This window comes from Hippichthys cyanospilos, chromosome 18 (assembly GCF_059441005.1).
Source record: "Hippichthys cyanospilos isolate Australia breed blue-spotted pipefish chromosome 18, RoL_Hcya_1.0, whole genome shotgun sequence".
NCBI lineage: Eukaryota > Metazoa > Chordata > Actinopteri > Syngnathiformes > Syngnathidae > Hippichthys > Hippichthys cyanospilos.
In genome coordinates this window covers 8,515,639-8,537,375 of record NC_142386.1, presented here as the reverse complement: position 1 = coordinate 8,537,375, position 21,737 = coordinate 8,515,639, and the positions used below count along the sequence as shown (strand labels likewise).

The window sequence follows — 21,737 nt, the reverse complement described above, 5'->3', positions numbered from 1 at the left end:
AAAATTAAGAAATGGAAATCAGATATTGCATTTTAATTGTGGTCCAACTGATTTATTTAAAAATAAAAAATACATATAAACTCACAAAACCGGCCTGATGAAATATGACCCTACCCCTAGAAAATATTGAAAATAATTTTGATCAGCGTGTTGTATTATTACTGTACCTATTTCCAAAACAGTGTTTTATGGCAACTTGGTTTGGTTATTGCGGCTACGGGATACTACGGTGGCCGACTGGGACAAAATTTTCCGCAGCCGCAGAACGCGATCAAAAATGATGTAGTCGGCCAACTTGATTACCAATCGTGGTAATCTTTGATCGATTAAACGTGGCGTGTAAAAGAGATAAATGGAAAGTATTTTGACAGCAAGCAATGCAATTTTAAAACCGAGAGATCGCCGTGCATGTGGTGTGGATTGGGACACGCAACTCCCGGTCACGTGATTGAGCAAGGTGACGTCTTCGCGTATGCATAGTGAACGGTGACGTCATATTACCGAACAATGCGTTCACTGGGGGATGACGTCCCGCAGAAGCGGAATATACGGCTTTTATACACAGTGACCTAATATCACGTCGTCATCGGTTACATGTCCGTGGGTTTAATACATAGCTTTACCTGTGACAATTGTCAAATCATGCATTGTTCAGCCATATTTGGATCGGAACCCGTGGCTCTCAGCTGACACAGACTGACACTGTCTACTGGCTGGCGATTAGTTTACCTGGTCCGATTCAGTCGAAATGGCTGAAGAATTATACCCACTTGAGTCCATTCATAATTTCATTGAGAAGACAGTTATCATCGAGAAGCCACAAAGGTAACACGTGACGTGTGATCATCCGTTAGCATAAAATAAATATTTGTTAAAAAAAAAAAAAAAACTATTATAGAAATAATGAGTTTGAGGTTTAAGTCATAAATATTTGAGAAAATTAAACAAAAATATGATTTGTTTCAATGTGCTGTTTCTAAAGGTATGTGTCAAAGTTCAGGCCAACGGTTCTTGAGGAGACCAAACCAACAAATTATATGAAAACCATGGGCCCAACCAAATTGGAGATGCCCACCCCAGCCAATTACCTTAAAAAGCACTCCAAAGAACCCAAACTACCTGAGAGTAAGTTTCCTTTGTTTTGATTGAATTTTTGTATACATTTGAAGGGCTACTAAACTTATTTGACAGTATTAATATTTTTTCTGTAATAAATAACTAAGTTATTTTTCATGCACAATTAATACCTTTACTATTCCATTTGCCATTGACTGGAAATGACATAGCACGTGCTCAGCCAATCATGGTTGCCCTGTTTTCTGGGTGATGTCATTTGATTCTGCAAGTGGCAAAATAAATGTGAACAGGTATTCATTGTACGTGAAAAATGATTTAGTCTTTAACTGCTGAGAATGGCTCAATAAGTTTAGTATCCTTAAAAGATATTTTTCCTATCCATCCATCCATTCATCCATCCTAGAGTGGAAATCTTATCATTTGATGAAGTGTTTTAAAATGTTGCTCAGTCAAGGCACATATTTGGAACACATAGATGAAATTGCAAGCAGAAAATGGTTATGTAACGCTTAATAACTATACGTTGCCCCGTGTATATGTGATGCGTCCACAAAACCAGGCTTAAGTCTCCAAAAATGAAAATTAAGACATTGATATATTCTAATTCTACACTTAAATAAAGGTATTTAATGTTTGGGCACACTTATTTTGTAATGGTGCACATCATCTACTAGTCCCTTCTTTTCATACAATTGGATTACAGTTTGAACCTTTTGGCTGCTGGGGGAAAAAAGTGGGGATGTTTTTGCAGAGATCCCAAAACGGACACATCTGTCAGAAATTCATTTTTTATCAACTCAAAACTAATCTCCGCAACTAAAGCCTGATTTTTTAAATGCATTTTCGGACTATACAAGTGAAATTGGAATATTTGCAATGGCACATGCTGATCGCTCACTGGTTGGGAATCTTTGCTTTAAACCAGGGGTCACCAGGGGGCATCATGTAGCCCCCAAGGATCAAATAAGTAGATTTCGGGCCTTCTCTGCAAATAGGATACAAGGCATTGTGATTTTTTTATGAATTTTACAAGTAATTATACAGATAGTACAATTATTACTCTTGATTTACATATTTACCACAGCTGTTTCTTGAAATTTGTGAGAGCTTAATTATTGTCTTCACACAAAACGATCTAACATGAATTAACCTATAACAAAAACATGACAGATAAATTTGTCATTTCAGAAGTGTGTATCAAACTGGTAGCTCATTGTATTACTCAGTACCTAATAAGTAGGTCTCAGTTTCCAAAAAGTTGGTGATCCCTGCTTTAAACAATAGTTTTCATAGAATTGAAGTATGATATAGAGAAAAAAATATAACAGATATTGAGCTAGCACTGTTTTATTGGCCCTTTCACTCTGACTCACTGTAATCTCCTTGCATGCCTGTATGTGTGTGATTTGGTTTTATGTGTGGCATGCAACACAAAATATAGAGCAGAGTGTAAAATGAATCCAGGGTGTACCCAGCCTCTCATGACGTCAGCTGTGCCACGCTCCAGCTAGCCCGTTACCCCAATGAAGACAAGCACTATAGAAAATGGATGGATGAATGATAAGGTGGATGAAATGCTCTCTCCGTAGGCAACAAGTTTGTCTGATTCTTTTTTTTAAAGAGGCTGTCATTTATAATCAACTGTGTTGTACAGTCAAACAGGTCAAGAGTCATTACACCTGCTCATCAAAGAAACCTGCTGTTCCCACGGGGCCGTTTCTGCCGCCTGTTAGCAGTGGCACCCCTACAAGGAGGAAGACGCCCACATCAAAGGGACCCAAACAGCCACCTTCCGTTGTTGACTCAAACAAGGGACACAAGGAGTGCCATAGTAAAAACTCAGGACTTGTCCCTTCATATATAAGGAAAAAGGTACTTTCCTGAGATACTTGTGAATTAAAAAAAAGTTCATTCTGTTGCATGTTTTTGTGGAAAGCAGCAACAGTGAGAGGTTTATATATATGAATAAAGCTACACAGTGGTAGACTGGTTGGCACATCTGCCTCACAGTTCAAAGGTTCTGGGTTCAATTCCAGCTCGCCCCAGTCTTCCTGTGCGGAGTTTGCATGTTCTCCCCGCGCTCGCGTGGTTCTTCTCTGGGCACTCCGGTCTCCTCCCACATTCCAAAAACATGCATGGTAGGTGTATTGGACACTCTAAATTGCCCTTAGGTGTGATTGTGAGTGTGAATGCTTGTTCGTTTCTGTGTGCCCTGCCATTGGCTGGCAACCATTCCAGGGTGTTCCCCCCGCCTACTGCCCAAAGATGGCTGGGATAGGCACCAGCAAGCCAGCGAGCCGTTTGAGGATAAGCGGCTATAGAAAATGGATGAATGGATATGTATATAACTTTAATCATCCAACTTTGGAGCTAATTTTTGTTTTCTATTGCAGGACTATGGAGAAGTACCAAACTATTTGTTGCGGCGCAAAGCGAAACATCAAAAGGCACTTGAAGAGTACAATATGAATCTGAAAAAGCAGGAGGAGCATGAAACCATGAAATACCTTTCTGATATGGAATGTCAGGCGATCATTGAGGTGATTTTCCTACATCAACTTACAAAATTAGTTAATGGACTCCCCATCCTGAAATAATAATGTTTCCCTAACTCGTACAATCCCAAAGATGTATTTTTTTTGTATCTTTCAAGAATCATAGATATTCAATCAGTAACAATTTATTTGCTTATAATCTCGTAAAACTATTTTGAGACCCATTTTATACTAATGTTTGGAAAAAAAATCTAAATTACTGGCATTGATTGATTTACTCAAAGATGTATAAAGACATCTTTGGGGTTGAATGACTTGTAAATGTGAATAGATTATTGGCTCATTTATTTTACTAACTAACTTAATCAGTATTAATGCAAAGCTGTAAATCAACATACCATTCTTAATTTTATTAGAAAGCATGATAAAAGAGTGATTGGCATTACAGATGTGACCCAAATGCACCTTGGTTTTTAACATTCATTTTTGTGATGTAATTGTGAAAAGGTCATACAATATGAAGACAAAAAAACGTCAAATTCACAGTCTGGTGACACTGGAATTGTTTCGTTTTTATTGTGGGTAGGCTTACATTGCATCACTGAAATGTCTGCTCAACACTGCAGATGCACTAAAATGCATGTCACTCCATTTCAATTTTGAACTGGTTCTCTTTCCAGGACCTGAAACAGAAATACAATGAGCTAAACGCAGAGTACCTGCGCCTCCCATTTATGATCGATACTCCGTCAACAAAGACTCGTAAGGAACGTCTGGAGCTGGAATTGAAGCAGCTAGAGGATGACATTAAACTTCTTAATAGGTTAGAGTCCATCTGCAAAAACAAGTAGCTCACAGATGTGCGCATGAGGTGACTACCATCCGCGTCATCGACTGGACTCAACTAATGGACAATAAAAACGTGAGGTCATGTGGATGATTTGAATGAGGACCTGTGCTGGGCAATTCTAATTGTTAATTTGAATGAAATTATTTCACTGCCAAAATCTCCTGATACAATGCCTATTTGGCATCTGCAGTCCTCAATGGCAGTGAATGAGAAATGTATTTTTACATTTTGCAGAAAGTGGTCTTGAGCTGTTGTTCCTCTTTTGGGGGATGTTGTCATTTTGTTGTCATACAATTAAATGTTAAAAATTCAAGTGCACGAATGGATGAGAGTGAAGTATCCACTCTGGCTTCAACAAGTCTGTCCATGCTACTAATGTAACACATTTGGATGGTTGAGTATTTTATGGCTGTCAATTGATGTTATGATTTTTATTTTAGCAGAATCTTGTGCCAATATTGTGTTTGTACTATTGTGTTGCAGGATTGTTCTGCAAGTCTCATCTGTTTTGATTGCAAAACAGGAATAAACGAATATAGTTTCATAGTTGCTTATTATTCTTAATATATTGATGATGTTACATTTTGTTGCCATCTGTTCAACATATATATATATATATATATATATATATATATATATATATATATATATATATATATATATATATATATATATATACTTGTAGTACGTAAAAATTATTAACGACTGTCATTTTTCATTTTTGTGAGCTAAAAAGGAAGTAAAACGCCCCGAAATCGTTAATACTACCTGTAATACGTAATTTCGGCAACCCGAATTTATTTAATAATAATAATTTAATAATAGATTTATTTAATAAGCTATTTTCCTGCTTAATGACTGGAACAATAATTCCAGTTTTTGTTAAGACTATTACATTTTCGAACAAAAACGTTAAAGCTATTTTTTGCTAAGAGGAACTAATGGAAAGAGTGAAGTTGCCGACATAAATAAGTTGCCGATCTAAATTGAGACAACAATCTAACGTCACATCCGGTTAATGGCCCCATGGAAGTTTGACAATGTTTACATTGCGAAGATCCAGTTTGCTCTGGTACGTATGTCTCTACGGGGTGTTTTCTCCATCCTTTTGTCGACTGGGTACAGGAATGCTCTTTCCCCGGGAGTCGTCCTCTCGGGAAGTGAAGGATCTGAGTGGATTATGGAGCTTCCGAGCGGACAAATCGCCAAATCGGAACCAAGGCTTCGAGAAAACTTGGTACAAAAGTCGCCTGGCTGAGGTGAGCGACTATCATCACGCAGTCATTACTCATACATGGTGACGATCACATGATTGAAATGATTGAAATGGAAAGAACTGCAGCACTTATACTACCGGTCAAAAGTTTTAGAACACCCTGATTTTTCCAGGTATTTATTGCAATTCAAGTTGTGCAAGCCCAATGTATAGCTTGAAATTGTACAAAGGTAAGTACTGAACAGCCAGAGGTTTAAAAAAAAAGTTTGGTTACCCGAAACTGAAAAATAATGTACGTTTCAGGATTATACAGAACTGCCATTTTCAGGGAAGACAAAGTGAGTTAACATCTTAAAGCTGCTCTGGAGCAAAGAAGGTTGAATCAGGCTTGAAAGTTGGTGCTACTAATTCCTACAGGTGTTCCAACATTTCTTGATTACTTAAAACTCCCTCTGTCTGCATAAAAGCAGTGTTAGAACACACGGTGGTACCAACCCTCATGAGCATCAGGTGAACAGTATCGTACTGGTAAGCTTGAAAACATGGAGTGGCCAACACAGTCTCCAGACTTAAACCCTATCGAGCTGATTTGGGATGAACTGAACAGAAGAGTTCAAGCCGAGCAACCTAAAAGTCTCACACGTTTATGGAAACTTCTACAACAGACCTGGGAAGAACTTTCTGAAGAATATTTGATTTAAATTTTAGAACGAATGCCATCAAGCTGTTATGTCTGTTATGGCAAACGTTTAGAATACATTTTGATTTATAAATGGATTCTATGATTTCTTTTTCAACTCAATTTGCGTATTTGTTCTATCCTTTTATTTCAGAGTGCAATGACAAAATTGAATAATATTTAGTAAAAAAAGCGGTCTTCTAAAACATTTGAGCGGTCGTGTATGTTCCTTTGTCACTTTTTATAGTGTCGTAATTCTTGATACACCTCTTGTGTTTGATCTCATTAGATTATGTGGCCGGTCTAACACTGTCCCAACATTTTGTCCATGCGGGGGATTCCAAACAATAGACTGGCCCTGTGATGGACATGGCCGTTCCTTCAAGCTTCAACGACATCACGCAAGACCCCAAGCTACGAGATTTCATCGGCTGGGTGTGGTACGAGCGAGAGGTGGTGGTGCCCTCCCGCTGGGTCGCCGATGAAGATACAAGAGTGGTTCTCCGAGTGGGAAGTGCCCACTATTATTCAGTGGTGGTAAGCAAAACATCCTCTGTAGTAAATATTATTTGTGGTTAGGCATGGGCCGATAATCGTTTTGATGGGTTATCACGGTGTTTAAAATTGAAAAGTTTCAATAAGTACTAACACCAGCTATGCTGAATTTAGAAGATGTCGCCACTTCAGGGAGATGATTGGACGAAATTTTAGGAAACCACAACATGACGCTTAGCACACCCTCCGTGCCTTTTGGGGGATCTGACAAGATAACGCTCAAAATGTGACGTCAAAAAGGCAAACACAAGTGCAAACACAACTTTTGATGAAAAAGACATTTATGCTAATGCTAGTCAACTAGACTTTTGTTTTCTGTTTTATTTTACCTGGCATTTCTTTTTTTATTGAGGATTTTTAGTCAGCCTCATTTGTACTAAATTGTACACATTTCTTTATGTGGAAAATATTGAATATTTTGTTTAAAAATAAATAGATTGTGTTCAATGGAAGAAAAAAATGTAATATTACTACCATGACACTGATATTTCTTCCCGCTGTAATTTTATTCCATGATACTGTGACACCGTGATATTTTTGCCCATAGCCATCACACCATCAGAATCTAATATCGGCCCATGCCTATTTGTGATTTATCTCTTTTGAAGTGGTTGAGGTCTTTTCTGATTTTGCAGTGGGTCAACGGCGTGAAAGTGACCGAGCACAACGGCGGCCATCTTCCCTTTGAGGCAGAAATTGGCAGCGTGATTCGAAAGGACCCGACAAGCCCTTGCAGGATCACCATCGCGGTCAACAACACTCTCACTCTGGAAACTCTCCCTCCCGGAACCATTCAGTACTTCAATGACTCCACCAAGTAACTACACTTGTTGTCTTTTAGCCACGTTAAAATGACCAAAAAACGTAACTTAACAAATCAATGGGCACAAAAAATAAATAAAATAAAAGAACTGCAACTCATATGCGATTCTGTTACAAAGGCAGTTGCTCAGTTATTTTTTTCCCAGGATAGAAAAAATATTTTGAGCCCGCCCACTCACCGAGGTGACTATAAATATCATTGTCTATGACCAATACCAAATCAGCAAAAATTGTCTGATAGTCGTAGTTTGAAAATGGTTAGCTATAAAGGCATACTATAAATGTTGCCTGGTGCAATTTTGGAGACATTTTTGAAGAACGTGCTTTTCTATTCCAACATCGTTACAGGTATCCCGATGGCTTTTTTGTGCAAAATTTCAACTTTGATTTCTTCAACTACGCTGGGATTCACCGTCCTGTATTGCTGTACACGACTCCCAAGGCTTACATAGATGACATCACAGTGATGACAGACTTCATGGATAGCACAGGTATTTTTTTTTTAACTTCATATGAACTCATTCAATCCCAAAGATGTATTTTTACAAATCCAGACATTCAATCTCGGGTATACTTATTTAGATTTTTTTTTTGGGGGGGGGCTCTCAAAATGGCTGGTTTATGGAAGGTAAAGAAGTACTATGGCAATCCATTACTTTAGGTAATTTAGTACAAAAAGTAATTCATTACTAGAAAATGAAGTACTAAATTAATAGTTTACTTTAGCTAAACATTAGTGAAGTAATCAATTACTTTAAGTGATAAAGTATTTTAAGTAATTGCTTACTTTAGGTACTAAATTAACTGATAACTGTAGGACATAAAGTAATTAATTGCTTTATTACTGAATTAAAAGTAATTCAGTAAATGTACTGCATACGTTTAGTACTTGCCATTTTTCGACTCTCCTTCAGCCAAACACTTACAATAAAAAAAATATATATAGAAATATGTACCTCTGATTTATTGTGTGAACTCTTAAAAAACAAAAATATGTCTTCGAGATTAGATGTGTTTAAAAACAATTTTAGCAACATAAAGAGCCAAATTAACTATTAGGATACTCTGACACTGTCTTAAACTTTGTCCAATGAAGGAGACAAAATGTTTTACAGGCTTTTTTGTTCAGAATTTTCAGAGGAATGTATTTATTTATTTGTCTTTAGAAAAAGTGCTTTGCCACTATCTTGTTATTACAACATATATTAAAAAAAGAAACATTTTATTCAGTACATCTGTTCAAAAAAGTAGCATCTTCTAAAGATATTGGATAGTGAGATCCTTTGAGAAGATTGGATCCCGTCATATTGTGCAAGTGCGTAACGTGGCCTCCTCTGTATTTCAGGGCTCGTCAAGTACGCTATATCAGTCCAAAATGCTGTTGACGCCACCCTGAAGGTTACTTTAATGGATAAAGACAGACTGTGTGTGGCTTCCTCCAGCGAGCCATCTGGACTGCTCAAATTCCCTGATGTCAAACTTTGGTGGCCGTATTTGATGCATGAGAATCCAGCTTATCTTTATTCTTTGGAGGTAGATCAATTTGAGTCCGTTTTGCCACCGAAATGCTTAGCACAGGCAAGCGTCTAATATCTATATTGTTTTTAATGCCACGTTAAGGTTCACTTGACGTCAGCAGGTGAAAAATCAACACATACAGATGTCTACACTTTACCGGTTGGAATCCGCTCTGTCCGAGTCACTAGCACCCAGTTTCTCATCAACAACAAGCCCTTCTATTTCCACGGGGTCAATAAGCATGAGGACTCTGACGTGAGTACCACTAGAGGGAAGCACTGAGCTGCTTTTTGTCAGCAAAAAACGATGGCAAACTATCAGGGCCTTTTTTTTTCCCCATATGTGATCAAATATGTGGAGAATTCATCTAAAATTGATCTTTGTATCATAGATTCGAGGTAAGGGTTTTGACTGGCCCCTGATTGTTAAAGACTTCAACTTAATGAAATGGTTGGGAGCCAACTCCTTCCGCACCAGCCACTACCCTTACGCTGAGGAGATTCTGCAGATGTGCGATCGCCACGGCATTGTGGTCATCGATGAATGCCCGGGGGTGGGCATCAAAGACATGTACGTATTACATGTTAGAATATTAACTCGTTCACACCCAAAGGCTGCGAATCAACCTGTCGTGTGCACAACGCAACTGATTGTCCCATCCACATTGATGAAACAAGAAATTCCACTAATTAAACCTGATGAGTCACAACCGTGAAATGAAAGCAATTAAAAGACTAGGAAAGCAATCAGAGAGCAAAGGGTGGCTATTAAAAAAAAACTATATAATATATACATATATCTGAATAACATGTTTTCGGTTATATTCAGTTACTTTTTGTACCTTTAGTGTGATTTGTGTGTTTCCCACCGACAGTCGAAGTTTTGGCAACGCCTCCCTCCGCCATCATCTGGATGTCATGGATGAACTTGTGCGTCGGGACAAGAACCATCCTTCTGTGGTCATGTGGTCAGTCGCAAATGAGCCAGCGTCAGAGATGCCTCCCGCTCAGTTTTATTTCAAGTGAGTTTTCATCAGCAACACTGTTTTGCTAAATATCAATTCAAATGCCCCTTTGAACTGGGAGGTAGGAGATGCAAAGTACGTGAACGTTATCAGACACCTTTTTCTTTTATGTTCACCTCAAACGCTTTGGGGTCAGAACTGGGACAATCTGAGTGGGATTGTTGACTTCCCAACGTTCATGAATGCAGCATTTGCTTTTGACTCTGTTTGGACTGCTGTAGGGTTGACAATCTTGATAACATAACTGTAATTTCATGTTAGTCCTGTGATTCCGATGATTTTGCGGAATGAGAATTTTATTTGCCTTTCCAGGACCTTGATAATGCATACTAAAGATCTGGACCCGACTCGCCCTGTGACTTATATCACAGATAGTAACTATGTCAGGGACAAAGGGGTGAGTTTGATCTTCTGACACATTGCTGATCATTTACTTTTGTCAATATATTTTTTTTGTATTTGCAATGCAACAACAGACAAGGTATCTTTTAAAGGGATCGTATCATGGGAGTTTACTATACAAAGTGCAATTGAATAACATTATGAAGGGGCGCATTCACATTTCACTTACTGGGTGGAAATATCAGTACCATGAAACTCATATTTAAAAAGAAATTAAATTGCCATTGTGCCAAATGTGATTTATATGCATATAAATTCTGCGTTGGAAAAAAAATACCACGATCTAGGTCCTTTAAAGATAGCTAAAGCACATTTACAGACAAGTCCAGAAGTATTTGGATATCACAAATTAAATATTTTTGTTTCATATCTGTTGTGTTGGTGTGTGCAAAATCTTAAAACGTGTACAAATACTCATCTTACGTGTATTTGGGTCAAGCTGACCAACAGAGGCGTCAGGTGAAGGCTAAACACTGGTTTTGTGATCACAACTGTTGTTTTCATGCCTGGGAATTCTTTGCATTCCTTTGCTGTTAGCTTCATTGCTTGAAGGTGCCGATTTGTGCGTGTGGATCACACATTTGCAAAGTCCGGTGGCTAATGGGATTGAGGGGAAAAAAAAGGGTTAGACAAAAAGACAAAAAGACAAAAAAAAACGCACGGTAAAAAGATGTCATCACAAAAATAAATGGGAGCAAACTTACAACAAAAAAACTGCAAAAGAAAAAAAACACACTGAGATTAAAACAGCTGTGAAGAAAATATGCCACAAAAGGCGCCACAAGGGGTGCAGGACCAAACGACTAGAATACGGGCTTCGTTGTGAGATTTTGTTACTTAAAAAAAAAAGAAAACAAAAGGCTACAGCCCTTTCAAATTTACGCCCATTAGTGGGTCTTGATTTCCGATTTTTTTTTTACATCAATTACTAGCATTCAAATCCATGCCTTAGACATTACTGACATCTAGTGGTAGTAATTGCACACAGCACATATCAACTGAGGGTATTAATTAAAAATTCGATTTAAATTGATGCACGCTAACATGATCTGTGGACACTACTGTGATCTGTGCCAAGGCCCCCTACGTGGACGTGATCTGCGTGAACAGTTACTTCTCCTGGTACCACGATCCAGGCCACCTGGACGTCATCCCGATCCAGCTCAACACCCAGTTTGAGAACTGGTACGGAAAGTACCAGAAGCCCATCATCCAGAGTGAATACGGAGCCGACGCCGTGCCCGGCCTTCACAGCGTGAGGAAGCATTGCGCAATCCACGTTCACGGAAGACACGACTATGACAAACATATGTTGGGGCTAGACCGCGGGTAAGGTTCTTTTCTTTGTGATGACTCTCTGCAGGACCCGCCCATGATGTTTACAGAGGAGTACCAAAATGAGGTCCTGCAGAGATACCACGACGCGTTCGACCAGAAGAGGAAGAAATACGTCGTGGGTGAACTCATCTGGAATTTTGCCGACTTCATGACCGGCCAAGGTACAAGAACTCGTATGATCCAACTTTTTATTCCACGCTGAACTTCCCGAGCCTTGTGTCTCGCAGGGGTCACGCGAGTGGTGGGCAACAAGAAGGGCGTCTTCACCAGGCAAAGGCAACCGAAAGCGGCAGCGTTCATCTTGAAGGAAAGATACTGGAAGCTGGCAAATGAAACGGGGAAGGTATCTCTTTGGACCAAATATCCCTGTGGGCTATGACAGCCATTCCGAGCTTACGTGTCATCTTGTTTACTGTGAACCACAAGCGATCGCCAGCAGAACTCTAAGGAGTGAATGAGGTGCCTTATCATTGATTGACATTGCTGCGTAATGTTTTGATGAAGCTTACTGGAGAATGATATAATCCTGACGTGATTTGCTAAAGGGGTGGGGGGACAATCTTAGTATGGACAGTGAATGTGATCATTCCTACACCAGCGCCTGATTTCTTACATTGTCATGATTATTGCATATTTGCTTTTTTTTCATGATTGTGATTGCATTAAATTTAACCCCAAAAAAATTCTTGCATTTTTTTATGCATATTGCATTCCAAGATTTCATTCTGTTTCAACAGCAAATAAACGATTGCACTAACCACCATCAGTAATATCCATTGATTTTTTTGTCCCTCTCAAATACGTACATTTTTGTAATAAATTGTGGCCAAGCACTGTGGAGTATATGTTCCAAAGATATCATGTTCCTATATTTACTAAGACATTTCTCCGTGGCGTTTGCATGTTTCCGCATACTTCGCGAGAGTTTCTTTACGCCTCTGCCAACAAACTTTTGTATAGATAATAAAAATATTCAAAAATAGCCAAGGAAATCAAAACACAGAAACACATTATGCTGACATTTACATATGACACGTGTGTGTTTGACTGGCGATCCGTCATAGCTACATCAAGCATAAATTAGCCGCTAGCTAGCAGCATTTATACATTTGTGTAGTAAATTACTGCACGGTAATGCTGACAGCCTGACAGTTGCCGTTCTTACTGATCACTTTTTTATGGTCCCTGTTGGCTCAAATGTGCTATTTCAGTCGACAAATTTGTCTCATCGGCTAAATGTTAATTCAGGATGACCAAGAAAAGTAGCTTTTTAAATCTAGCAGTTTAAATCTAGGTAGAAAATCGATTCAAAGTGTTATTTTTTTCTTCTGTGTTTATGACTATTTCAAGCCTTTTTTTTAATATTTAAAAACAATATTCAATATGAATTTTCCGGAGGATATCAGAATACCAAAAATATTTGATAGTTGCATCCCTGGTGAGGAGCATACAATAGCAATAAGGCAATGCAGAGAAACAGGAAAGAAATATTGTAAATGAAACAATACTTTAAAAAGTTGCAGTTGTCAACGCAAATCATTTTTGCCAAACTGGCAAATGATGCAATGATGCAGAGGACTTCACAAGCAGCGGTTTGACATGTAGCAAAAAAAGTGTTGCCAAAATTCAATTTTACATTGGCATGGTTCAACATGTTTTTGTTTTTTTTCCATGGTTAGGATAAGGCAGCACGTCGGCATTCCAATACACGCCTAGTGCACTTTATGCTGTTTGTCTTTCAACTGTTTGGCAGCTTTCAGCCCTACTCTAGCTTTTTTTTTTTCAAAAAGGCAATGTCGATAATTTCCATCTAATATAATAATGTTTTTTTTTTGTTTTTTTTTTTATTAAAATGACTTCGACTAAGAGTTGGTTTCAGAGGGAATGTTTAATGGTTGATCATTTCCACATAACAGTGCCACAATTTCATGTTCTGACGTCAGTCTCATTCAGTTTTCCCTTAATTGAAGTTTTAACGCACCCTCCTGCAATTGTTTGTAACACTTTTCCAAGTAAGAAAATACGGTGTTTTAAAACACATTTGGCAATACAGAAGCAAACCCAGTTAAGGTTTCCCCCACACACAAAAAAAAAAACTTCATGTCACATATTCCCGGCAAACCACCTGTTTTTGTTTTTAACTATAACCTTCCAGAATTCTAATAGCCCATACAGCTAAAGGGTATGATTTAAAAATGAATAAGATAACACTTTCGATGAACTTGTGTATTCCTAGCTAACAAACGTGTCCCATCGCTAGACAAGAACATTCAACAAACTATTTTCGGTCAGGGATAAGGAACGGCCATTTTGGTTGACAGGGCTTCGGGTTTGTTCATTTAGCGGGGCAATTTTGCCATAAAGTCAATGTCTGTCAGGGAAGCAAACAAAAGTGCCTGTTACATTGGTCATTTGAAAGGCTATCACTTGCCCATCTTTGGCTCAAGGCCTAGTGATCAAAGAAGGCACTTAAGTTGACATTGGTGATGCAACTAACATGGCAGTTATCCGCAAGGACTCATTCAAAATTGAACAAAAGCAAATAATTCAGATGTTAAATAATAATAAATTCTTTTACAGCTAAACAGCTTAAACATGTGGATCTGTGCTCAAGTAATGTCATGGCTTGCTCGTGAGCTGAAACGTCTAAGCTAGATGCATCATCTATGGTCACGTAACCGTTTTTTTATATATATATATATATATATATATATATATATATATATATATATATATATATACATATATATTGGTGCTGTCATATTTTTTAAGTAATCACAAAATGTTCCATTTAATCCAATAATTTCAAAAGCTTCCTTTGATCTATTAAGCAATATGCAACTTGAAGGAAAGTACCAAATATGACTCATCATTATAATTATACACTGTAAGAAAAAAAACAAACAATTTAATCATTAAAAGGAGGCAACAAATGACAAATATTAATTATAGACCCATAATTACTCATTTAATGAGTAGCTTGAAATAGAAAACAGGAGAATTATTCTATTCAAAGCTGCCTTTTCTATGATTGTTGAAAGATCTCATTTAATCAATATTTAGTCAATACTGAGCATAGTGAATTTTAATGAATATTGTTTGTAGATTTGTTACCTAATTTCAATGGAGAAAATGTTTTTTTGTTTTTTTTAAACAGCATAGCCGTTTTTCTTTAGTCTTTTTCCCAGAAACAATTCACATGGGTGTTTTGCACAGAGATGGTACATCTCAACATCCGACCAATAAGGTGTTTGATCCTGGCTTTACAAAGAGTGCAAAACTTTTGTTTCCAATTAAAAGTCAACATTTTAAGGTAACTACATAAATGTCCATTTTTGCCTGTGTGCCAGTGAAGCTCCTTTAAGTTTTGTTACAAACTTGGAAATAAACAGTCAACTGAGGTTTTTTTTTAACTTTGACAGCCCTAATATATATATATATATATATATATATATATATATATATATATATATATATATATATATATATATATATATATATATATATATATATGAGTGATCACATGTTGACAGAAATAAGTTACTGTGTGATGAGAGTAATCGCAATGGGCAGATGTTACATAAAAATTGCCAGATTTGGGGAGTGATAGCCACTCAACCACCAGGTGACCTCCAAAACATTCCGCTGTGTTTTACATTGATTTCCTCTAAAGTTAGCATTTCCTTCTGGGAACGGAAAGCACATCTTCTGTAGAATTGAGGTATGACTGCGTTTTTGTTTTGCTTTGTACTGTAGTATAAATGACATTCTGCTTCAGAATATGGCAAGAGTTTGATGTCTGATGAACAGTTACAAGAATATACAAACACCTTGGACAAAAACATGAAAAAAAATTGCAGTGCACTCAATCGGCGACAACTAAGTTACTACAGGAAGCACACTGCTGAAATGACAGCTAATTTTCCAACCCTTTGTGGTAGTGACATTGTCCAGTGCCCAACGGGATTTATGAAAGAGTATTAAGACCACAGATAAACAAAACTAAAGAGTAAAGTCACATTATGACAATAAAGTTGAAATTAGTGTGATGGGAAAGGGCCTATCTAAAATCGGTCTTATCAGCAACACCAATGGCCAGGGTTGTGCTACCATGCTAGAAATTTCAACTTTACTCTCACAAAATTGCATTTACTCAGTGAAACGATTCTTTTTCATTCTGCGGCCCTCGCACTTGTCAGTTGGAACCGAGATAATCTTTCTGCTGTCAATGGATGACCGGCGGTACGATGGGAAGCGTTCAGCTGTTGGTCCCGAACCAACCTTGCACGTGCGGCTTGCCGTTGCACTTTGAGGAGTCCCAACGACTGGTTTTGCTTCTGTTATTTGAGTGAAAAAAACATTCCCCGCAAAATGAACTGTAACTCGGCCGGGCAGCGTCACCATTACTTGTTCAATGGGCGTTGACACTAGCGATCACAGTGTAGCAGCCTCTGCTACCACGTGAGAACGAGGGTAACACTCAAATGGTATGTTACATTACAAAAAGTGTGAGCCTAAAAAAAAATAATAAAACCTCAATCGTCGACAGGAAAATAAACAAAGAGTGGTGGTCAAATTCACCGCCACTTTTAAATGAAATCAAATTAATGCTTCAGGCACATATGTTTTTCCGTGGAGAACATACAAGAGGTGATGGTGCTTGATGAAAGAACTTTTTTCGTTTTGTGTGTGTGGCTCCACTGCAACACTTAATTTTGTTCCACATTTTAGTCCCCCCCCGTTTATGTCAACCAACGTAGCTGGAAATATTGCTCAGCAGCTATGTACACAATTGGAAAACAAACTATCCCACCCATCTACACACAAGTTCCTTTTTAGTGGTCCTCTTGAAAATAACAAAAAGCATACTACAAAGTGTAAACATGAAGGGACAAAAAAACAAGTCCGTATTATTGTTAACTGTTTTATGCCCTCCAAACTCAACATTTCAAGACTTTCAGCAAGCTCTTGGCTAAACTTTGCGGTCATTTTGGAATCCACCATCGTACTTTTTTTTTTTGTTTGTTTTGTTTTTTTAAGTGCGTCTGCTTTGCTTGTCTCGTGAGATCCTTCTTGTTCGAGAAGTGTAGAAGCGCCCTCCGGCGTGCTGCGTGCTTGTGGGCGTATGCCTCCGCACGCTCAATCCCATGCCTTCTTCTTGTAGTGACGAGAATGTTTAAACAATTTAGAACCACTTGGAAATATAATTACCTCTCGCTTCTGAATCCTTCTGCAAAGGAGAGGTGTCAGGCCCAACATGTAGGTTAGATTTCTTCATTTTTTTTTTTTTCTTGTGAACACACAGCAGAATAAACATTTGTTTGGAAGCAAGGTCTCCTGGTGCCAAGTCAAATGTTCAGTCGGTCACATTTCTTTCTTTGTGTCACATTTTCGTGCTGTGCTCAGACAGCTTTAGTCCTGCTTGGCGGCTTGCTCCTTCCAGGCTTCATTCAAGTATACCAGTCGCTTGTAGTTGAGGGTCAACAGAATGAAGTTCAGCGCATACGTGGTGATGCAGATGATGCACAAGTCCTTCAGGACAAAGTAAAGGATGTATCCCAGGTAGAGCGAGCCCATCACTGACAAAATGGATGTTGTCATCAGAATGAGGGCTGCCATTGCACTCACAGTCATTCCTAGAACAAAAACGCACTAAAGTCATTTGGAGAGTAAAAAATGAGTCATCCGCGTTAAGGTTTTAATTTTACTAAGTTTCTGACTTGATATGAAGGAGAAGCACAAGAAGCTGCTAACAGACTACAACATGGTCTTGGGTTACTACCAAAATTTATGTTTATTTGCTATTCAATTTAGATGTTATGATGACTTTTTCCATTACGAACCCTACTTTACACTTGGGAGACCCAATCAAATTCTTATGCATCCGACAACTGTTCAACTGTAGTGTCATGCTTAAGAGGTAAAATAAATAAATAACCTAGATTACATTGCACTTTAAAACCCATGGAGTTGTTGAGTTAATCTGCCCTTGTATTAATATAAATGAATATTGAATCGGAGTACCGTAAGTTGCGTTTTATTTTGATTTTGAATTCTGTGTAGCTGAGTAACTGTTTTTCTTTTTGTCAAAAATAGATAAAAAGCTTTAAAATGACATGTGACTGCTTTAACAGCATTTTTATGTCAAAAGTAACTGTGGCATTGGTTACTTACAATTGGTGAGTAATGAAAGGTTCCTCAAAACCTGGAATTAACATTAAAATAATGTTGGCTAATGAAAACAAAACAAACCCTGGGCATAAGTTAAAGACATGGGAATTTTACTTGGCACATTGCTCCTCTCCAGTGCCTGAGGGAAATTTGGATCGTTCTGGGACTGAATACACACCCAAATCTGTGCTTGACTCACCTGTGTGAATTTGAGTGTGTACTGAGCATGTGTGTATGCGGAGAGGAGCTTTGGTGCTTCTTTTTTGTTTGTTTGTCAAAAAACAACTTGTCTCCTTCAATGCCCACCAACAGGTTTGACTGTGGGACAAATTATTTAAATAAATATTCGAGCAGCATCACTGAGCAGATGCACAGTGGCGTTAGGACATAAAGCAGACAACGCCATCTGATGTCACAAAAAATAGTAAGGGGCTGGGGATTATTGAAGGCCTAGCAACCAAGTGGCACTGCCTTTTTGATAGACATCTTGACCAGCCTAAGACATTAACTGGGCATCTATTGTGTTAGTCTAATGAGTGGTATCTGCTGTGGCTTAAAGGCCCTCTTGTTCTGTTTCAGTACCAGGTGGCCAGATAAACATGCCAACCCGGCATGGCTGAGTCAGCATCAGTATACTAAAAGCTATGTGTGTGTGCATGTGTAGACAAACAGCTTACAGTCAAAACTATTGATAACTTACCATGAACCTGGGGGCTTTTTCAATAAAGGAGACGGATATTAAATTTTGCTTGATAGTCTGAGCAAGATGAGACTTTCAACTAAAATGCAACCTCAAATCTCTTAAGTACACTAAATTTCAGTGCCATGTGAGTCAAGTGTGTCAAAAGTCGCCCTGACGTTGAGCATTAACCGTTGAGTCGGCACAATTTGTGACATGGACACAGACATTAGGCAGCAATTTTCACAATGCTAATCATACCTACTTACCGAGTAGGAGTTGGAAAGCATAAAAAACAATTCCATAAACACTGTTTGGCTGGTTCAGTGCACTGTCATTTCCAAAAATGGAGCCCAAAAGTCCAAATCCACTACCCCACCTAAAAAACACAAGTGAAACAATGAGAAAAACGAAACAACTAAGCTCACAAGACAATAATAGAGACAGACTAAGTTAAATGCATTGATTGATACCACTTTGACTGTGGAACTGAAAACAAAAGTTATTTTCTTTGCAAAGGCTTGTACATCACATGTCACGAGACTGTGCAGACATACATAATGAAATGTCTGTTGTTTACACATGGGGCACATACAAGTTTATTATATTTGGACTCAAACATATAAAAATGCTGCGATACTACACCACATAAAACCAGTTTACCGACCTGTTACATACTATGCTCCTATTTATCGACACTCCCACAGTTAAAGTTGACAGTAAACCAAAATAATAATAATAATAAAGGGGTTACATGTTATATTTAAAAAAAGCAAAGGTTTGTCTCAGAAAACAGTGGTAACTTCATGCTAGCACATAATGCAATCATTAGACATCAAAATGAATCGCATAGATGTCACAAATAGTCACGCTCCAAGAGTGCAGCAACAGAAAAAAAATGATGTATCATTACTGATAATATTGACAAATTCTTTCTATTTGGTGAAAAATAGTTGTTATTATTATCATTATTATTACTATGAAGAAGAAGCTTTGCAGCAATATTCTTTTATGCGTCTTTCAATATGTATTATCTGCATGTGGGCACCCCTTAGGAGGCAGTGCATACAATATACTCGGGCCAACTAATTAAGTTGGCCAATTATGTAGTTTAACTATTTAGAGTAATTGTCTACAAGGTACACTGGTGTTATTAATTAGAGACCCCTCCTTAAAAATCCTTGAAAATACACAGAACATGAAATGAATTGATATTGTGAACTCATATTCCCGACATACGCCTGGTTTTGTCATAACATGCCACAAATGTTTCGATGAAAAACACTCCTAGACCTTATTTATATATATATATATATATATTTTTTTTAAACACCGCCATAAGCAATGAAGATCATATATACTAAAAAACGACAGTTCCCACAGCACACAATTACAATACAGGTCTGTTTCTGGTGAGACAACTGCATTCAAATACTCCTGTTACCTGAAGTTAGTTGCAAAGTCTTGACAGGTTGCATTCCAGTAATATTTGTTTAGTGTGGAGATTCATTCAAACAGAATCACTAGGTGGGGTTTTCTTGGTTTGTTCGCAAATGCGTTATCGTTTAATGTAGTCCAACTGATTTAAGAATGCAAATGCATGTTGAAATGTTGTGATTTATGAAAAGGAAAAATAACCCCCAAGCAGCAGCTGTATTGTATCTGAGGAAATGCTGTTCAAGAGCCCTCTATTGTACTGCGACCTCGGAAAAGAGGTGTGTCCCATCCCATAAGGTGACCAAACCACACTTTAGTAGGCGAGTGGTGACATTAGCATGGTGGCTAATGACAGCTAAGATGAGAGCTATAAAGTTCGTCTAAACTAGTAGATTAACAATGAGACAAGTAACTAGCCAAAGCTTCGGGAGGAAATTGAAGGAATGTATACGTCCGAGCTTATTTTCTATTGGATTTACCAACGAACCATGTAGATACGGCGTGAAATACTTAAATGGATAAATGTAGAGGGGTCAAGCGGGAGTAAAAAGGATGACTACCCGGCAGTTAGCATACGGAGTACAGTTAGCATCACCATGCTAGCTCGAGGGAGCTTTAGCCATCAGTGGGTTTCATTTAGGCGCGCTAACCAATTTAAAGGATAACAGTAAGGAAGCTAAAGCAGCTAGCCCGTTGCTAGCCGGAGCTTTTGAGGGGTTAGCGTTTTACCAGGAAGCTTCGGCCCGAAATCGCTACAATGGTAGGCACATTCATTGAGCGATGAGCGCCACCGTGGGCGCCCTCGGCTGAATTCAAATTACCTTGAGCTGAACACTTTGGAGCAGCTGATGGAGCTGCTGACGTCGCACAAAGCCTTATAAGTCGGATCCCGGGCCTTTTCCCTCTCGATGTGGAAAGCATAGAGGGACAATAGGATGCCCAGTAGGCACACTACTAGTCGGGCTATTCTCTCCCAGCGCGGGGTGGACACTCTCAGGACGGGCGCCGCCATCACTCCCTCGACTAGCCTAGCCGGAGACACGCAGACATACGCAGCTCGCGAGTCTGTGGACTCAACTGCGACGTGGAAAGGCGTCAGGACGCGCCACACTGCGAGGGGGCGGGACACGCCAAAGCAGCCGCCGCCGCCGCAGCCGCCGAGCCGAAGCACAAAAACACGCCAACATGTCGGGCCAAAGATGCGGGACCAATACCGCGCGAGGAAATAATATACAACACCCTCGCGTTTATTTACTCATGGGATAGACTAATAACAGCTAAATAAAATGACATGATTAAAACATTTTGATTTGATTTTTTTATTGTAGTATTTTGCTGATATTGTATTTATTATTTTATTGTGTGCGCTGGTGATGAATATAGAATCTTAGAAACGTGAATATAATAACGAAGAATACTGTGTTTGACGGTATGTTATGTGCATCTTAGGCGGTCAATAAATTCTACACAAATA

General features: G+C 38.5%; 3 protein-coding genes across 3 annotated transcripts; 2 read left to right on the top strand and 1 right to left on the bottom strand.

The window, feature by feature from the left end:
* The first annotated feature begins 683 nt into the window (after positions 1 to 683).
* LOC148408860 (enkurin-like) lies at positions 684 to 4,960 on the top strand. Its single transcript, XM_088441274.1, has 5 exons — positions 684 to 825; positions 983 to 1,125; positions 2,732 to 2,949; positions 3,471 to 3,617; positions 4,253 to 4,960. The coding sequence occupies exons 1-5, from the start codon at positions 749 to 751 to the stop codon at positions 4,421 to 4,423; spliced, it is 756 nt and encodes a 251-aa protein (XP_088297400.1). The 5' UTR covers positions 684 to 748; the 3' UTR covers positions 4,424 to 4,960.
* A 465-nt stretch (positions 4,961 to 5,425) lies between these two features.
* gusb (glucuronidase, beta) lies at positions 5,426 to 12,737 on the top strand. Its single transcript, XM_088441710.1, has 12 exons — positions 5,426 to 5,681; positions 6,669 to 6,854; positions 7,508 to 7,689; positions 8,043 to 8,185; positions 9,040 to 9,227; positions 9,315 to 9,467; positions 9,604 to 9,782; positions 10,087 to 10,233; positions 10,549 to 10,633; positions 11,717 to 11,893; positions 12,002 to 12,137; positions 12,204 to 12,737. Exons 1-12 carry the CDS (start codon positions 5,463 to 5,465, stop codon positions 12,353 to 12,355), a joined length of 1,947 nt encoding a protein of 648 aa, XP_088297836.1. The 5' UTR covers positions 5,426 to 5,462; the 3' UTR covers positions 12,356 to 12,737.
* Positions 12,738 to 15,446: 2,709 nt separating this feature from the next.
* vkorc1l1 (vitamin K epoxide reductase complex, subunit 1L1) lies at positions 15,447 to 21,451 on the bottom strand. Its single transcript, XM_088441598.1, has 3 exons — positions 21,085 to 21,451; positions 19,096 to 19,205; positions 15,447 to 17,612 (listed from the first exon to the last, which is right to left on the bottom strand). Exons 1-3 carry the CDS (start codon positions 21,273 to 21,275, stop codon positions 17,389 to 17,391), a joined length of 525 nt encoding a protein of 174 aa, XP_088297724.1. The 5' UTR covers positions 21,276 to 21,451; the 3' UTR covers positions 15,447 to 17,388.
* Between the last annotated feature and the right edge of the window lie 286 nt (positions 21,452 to 21,737).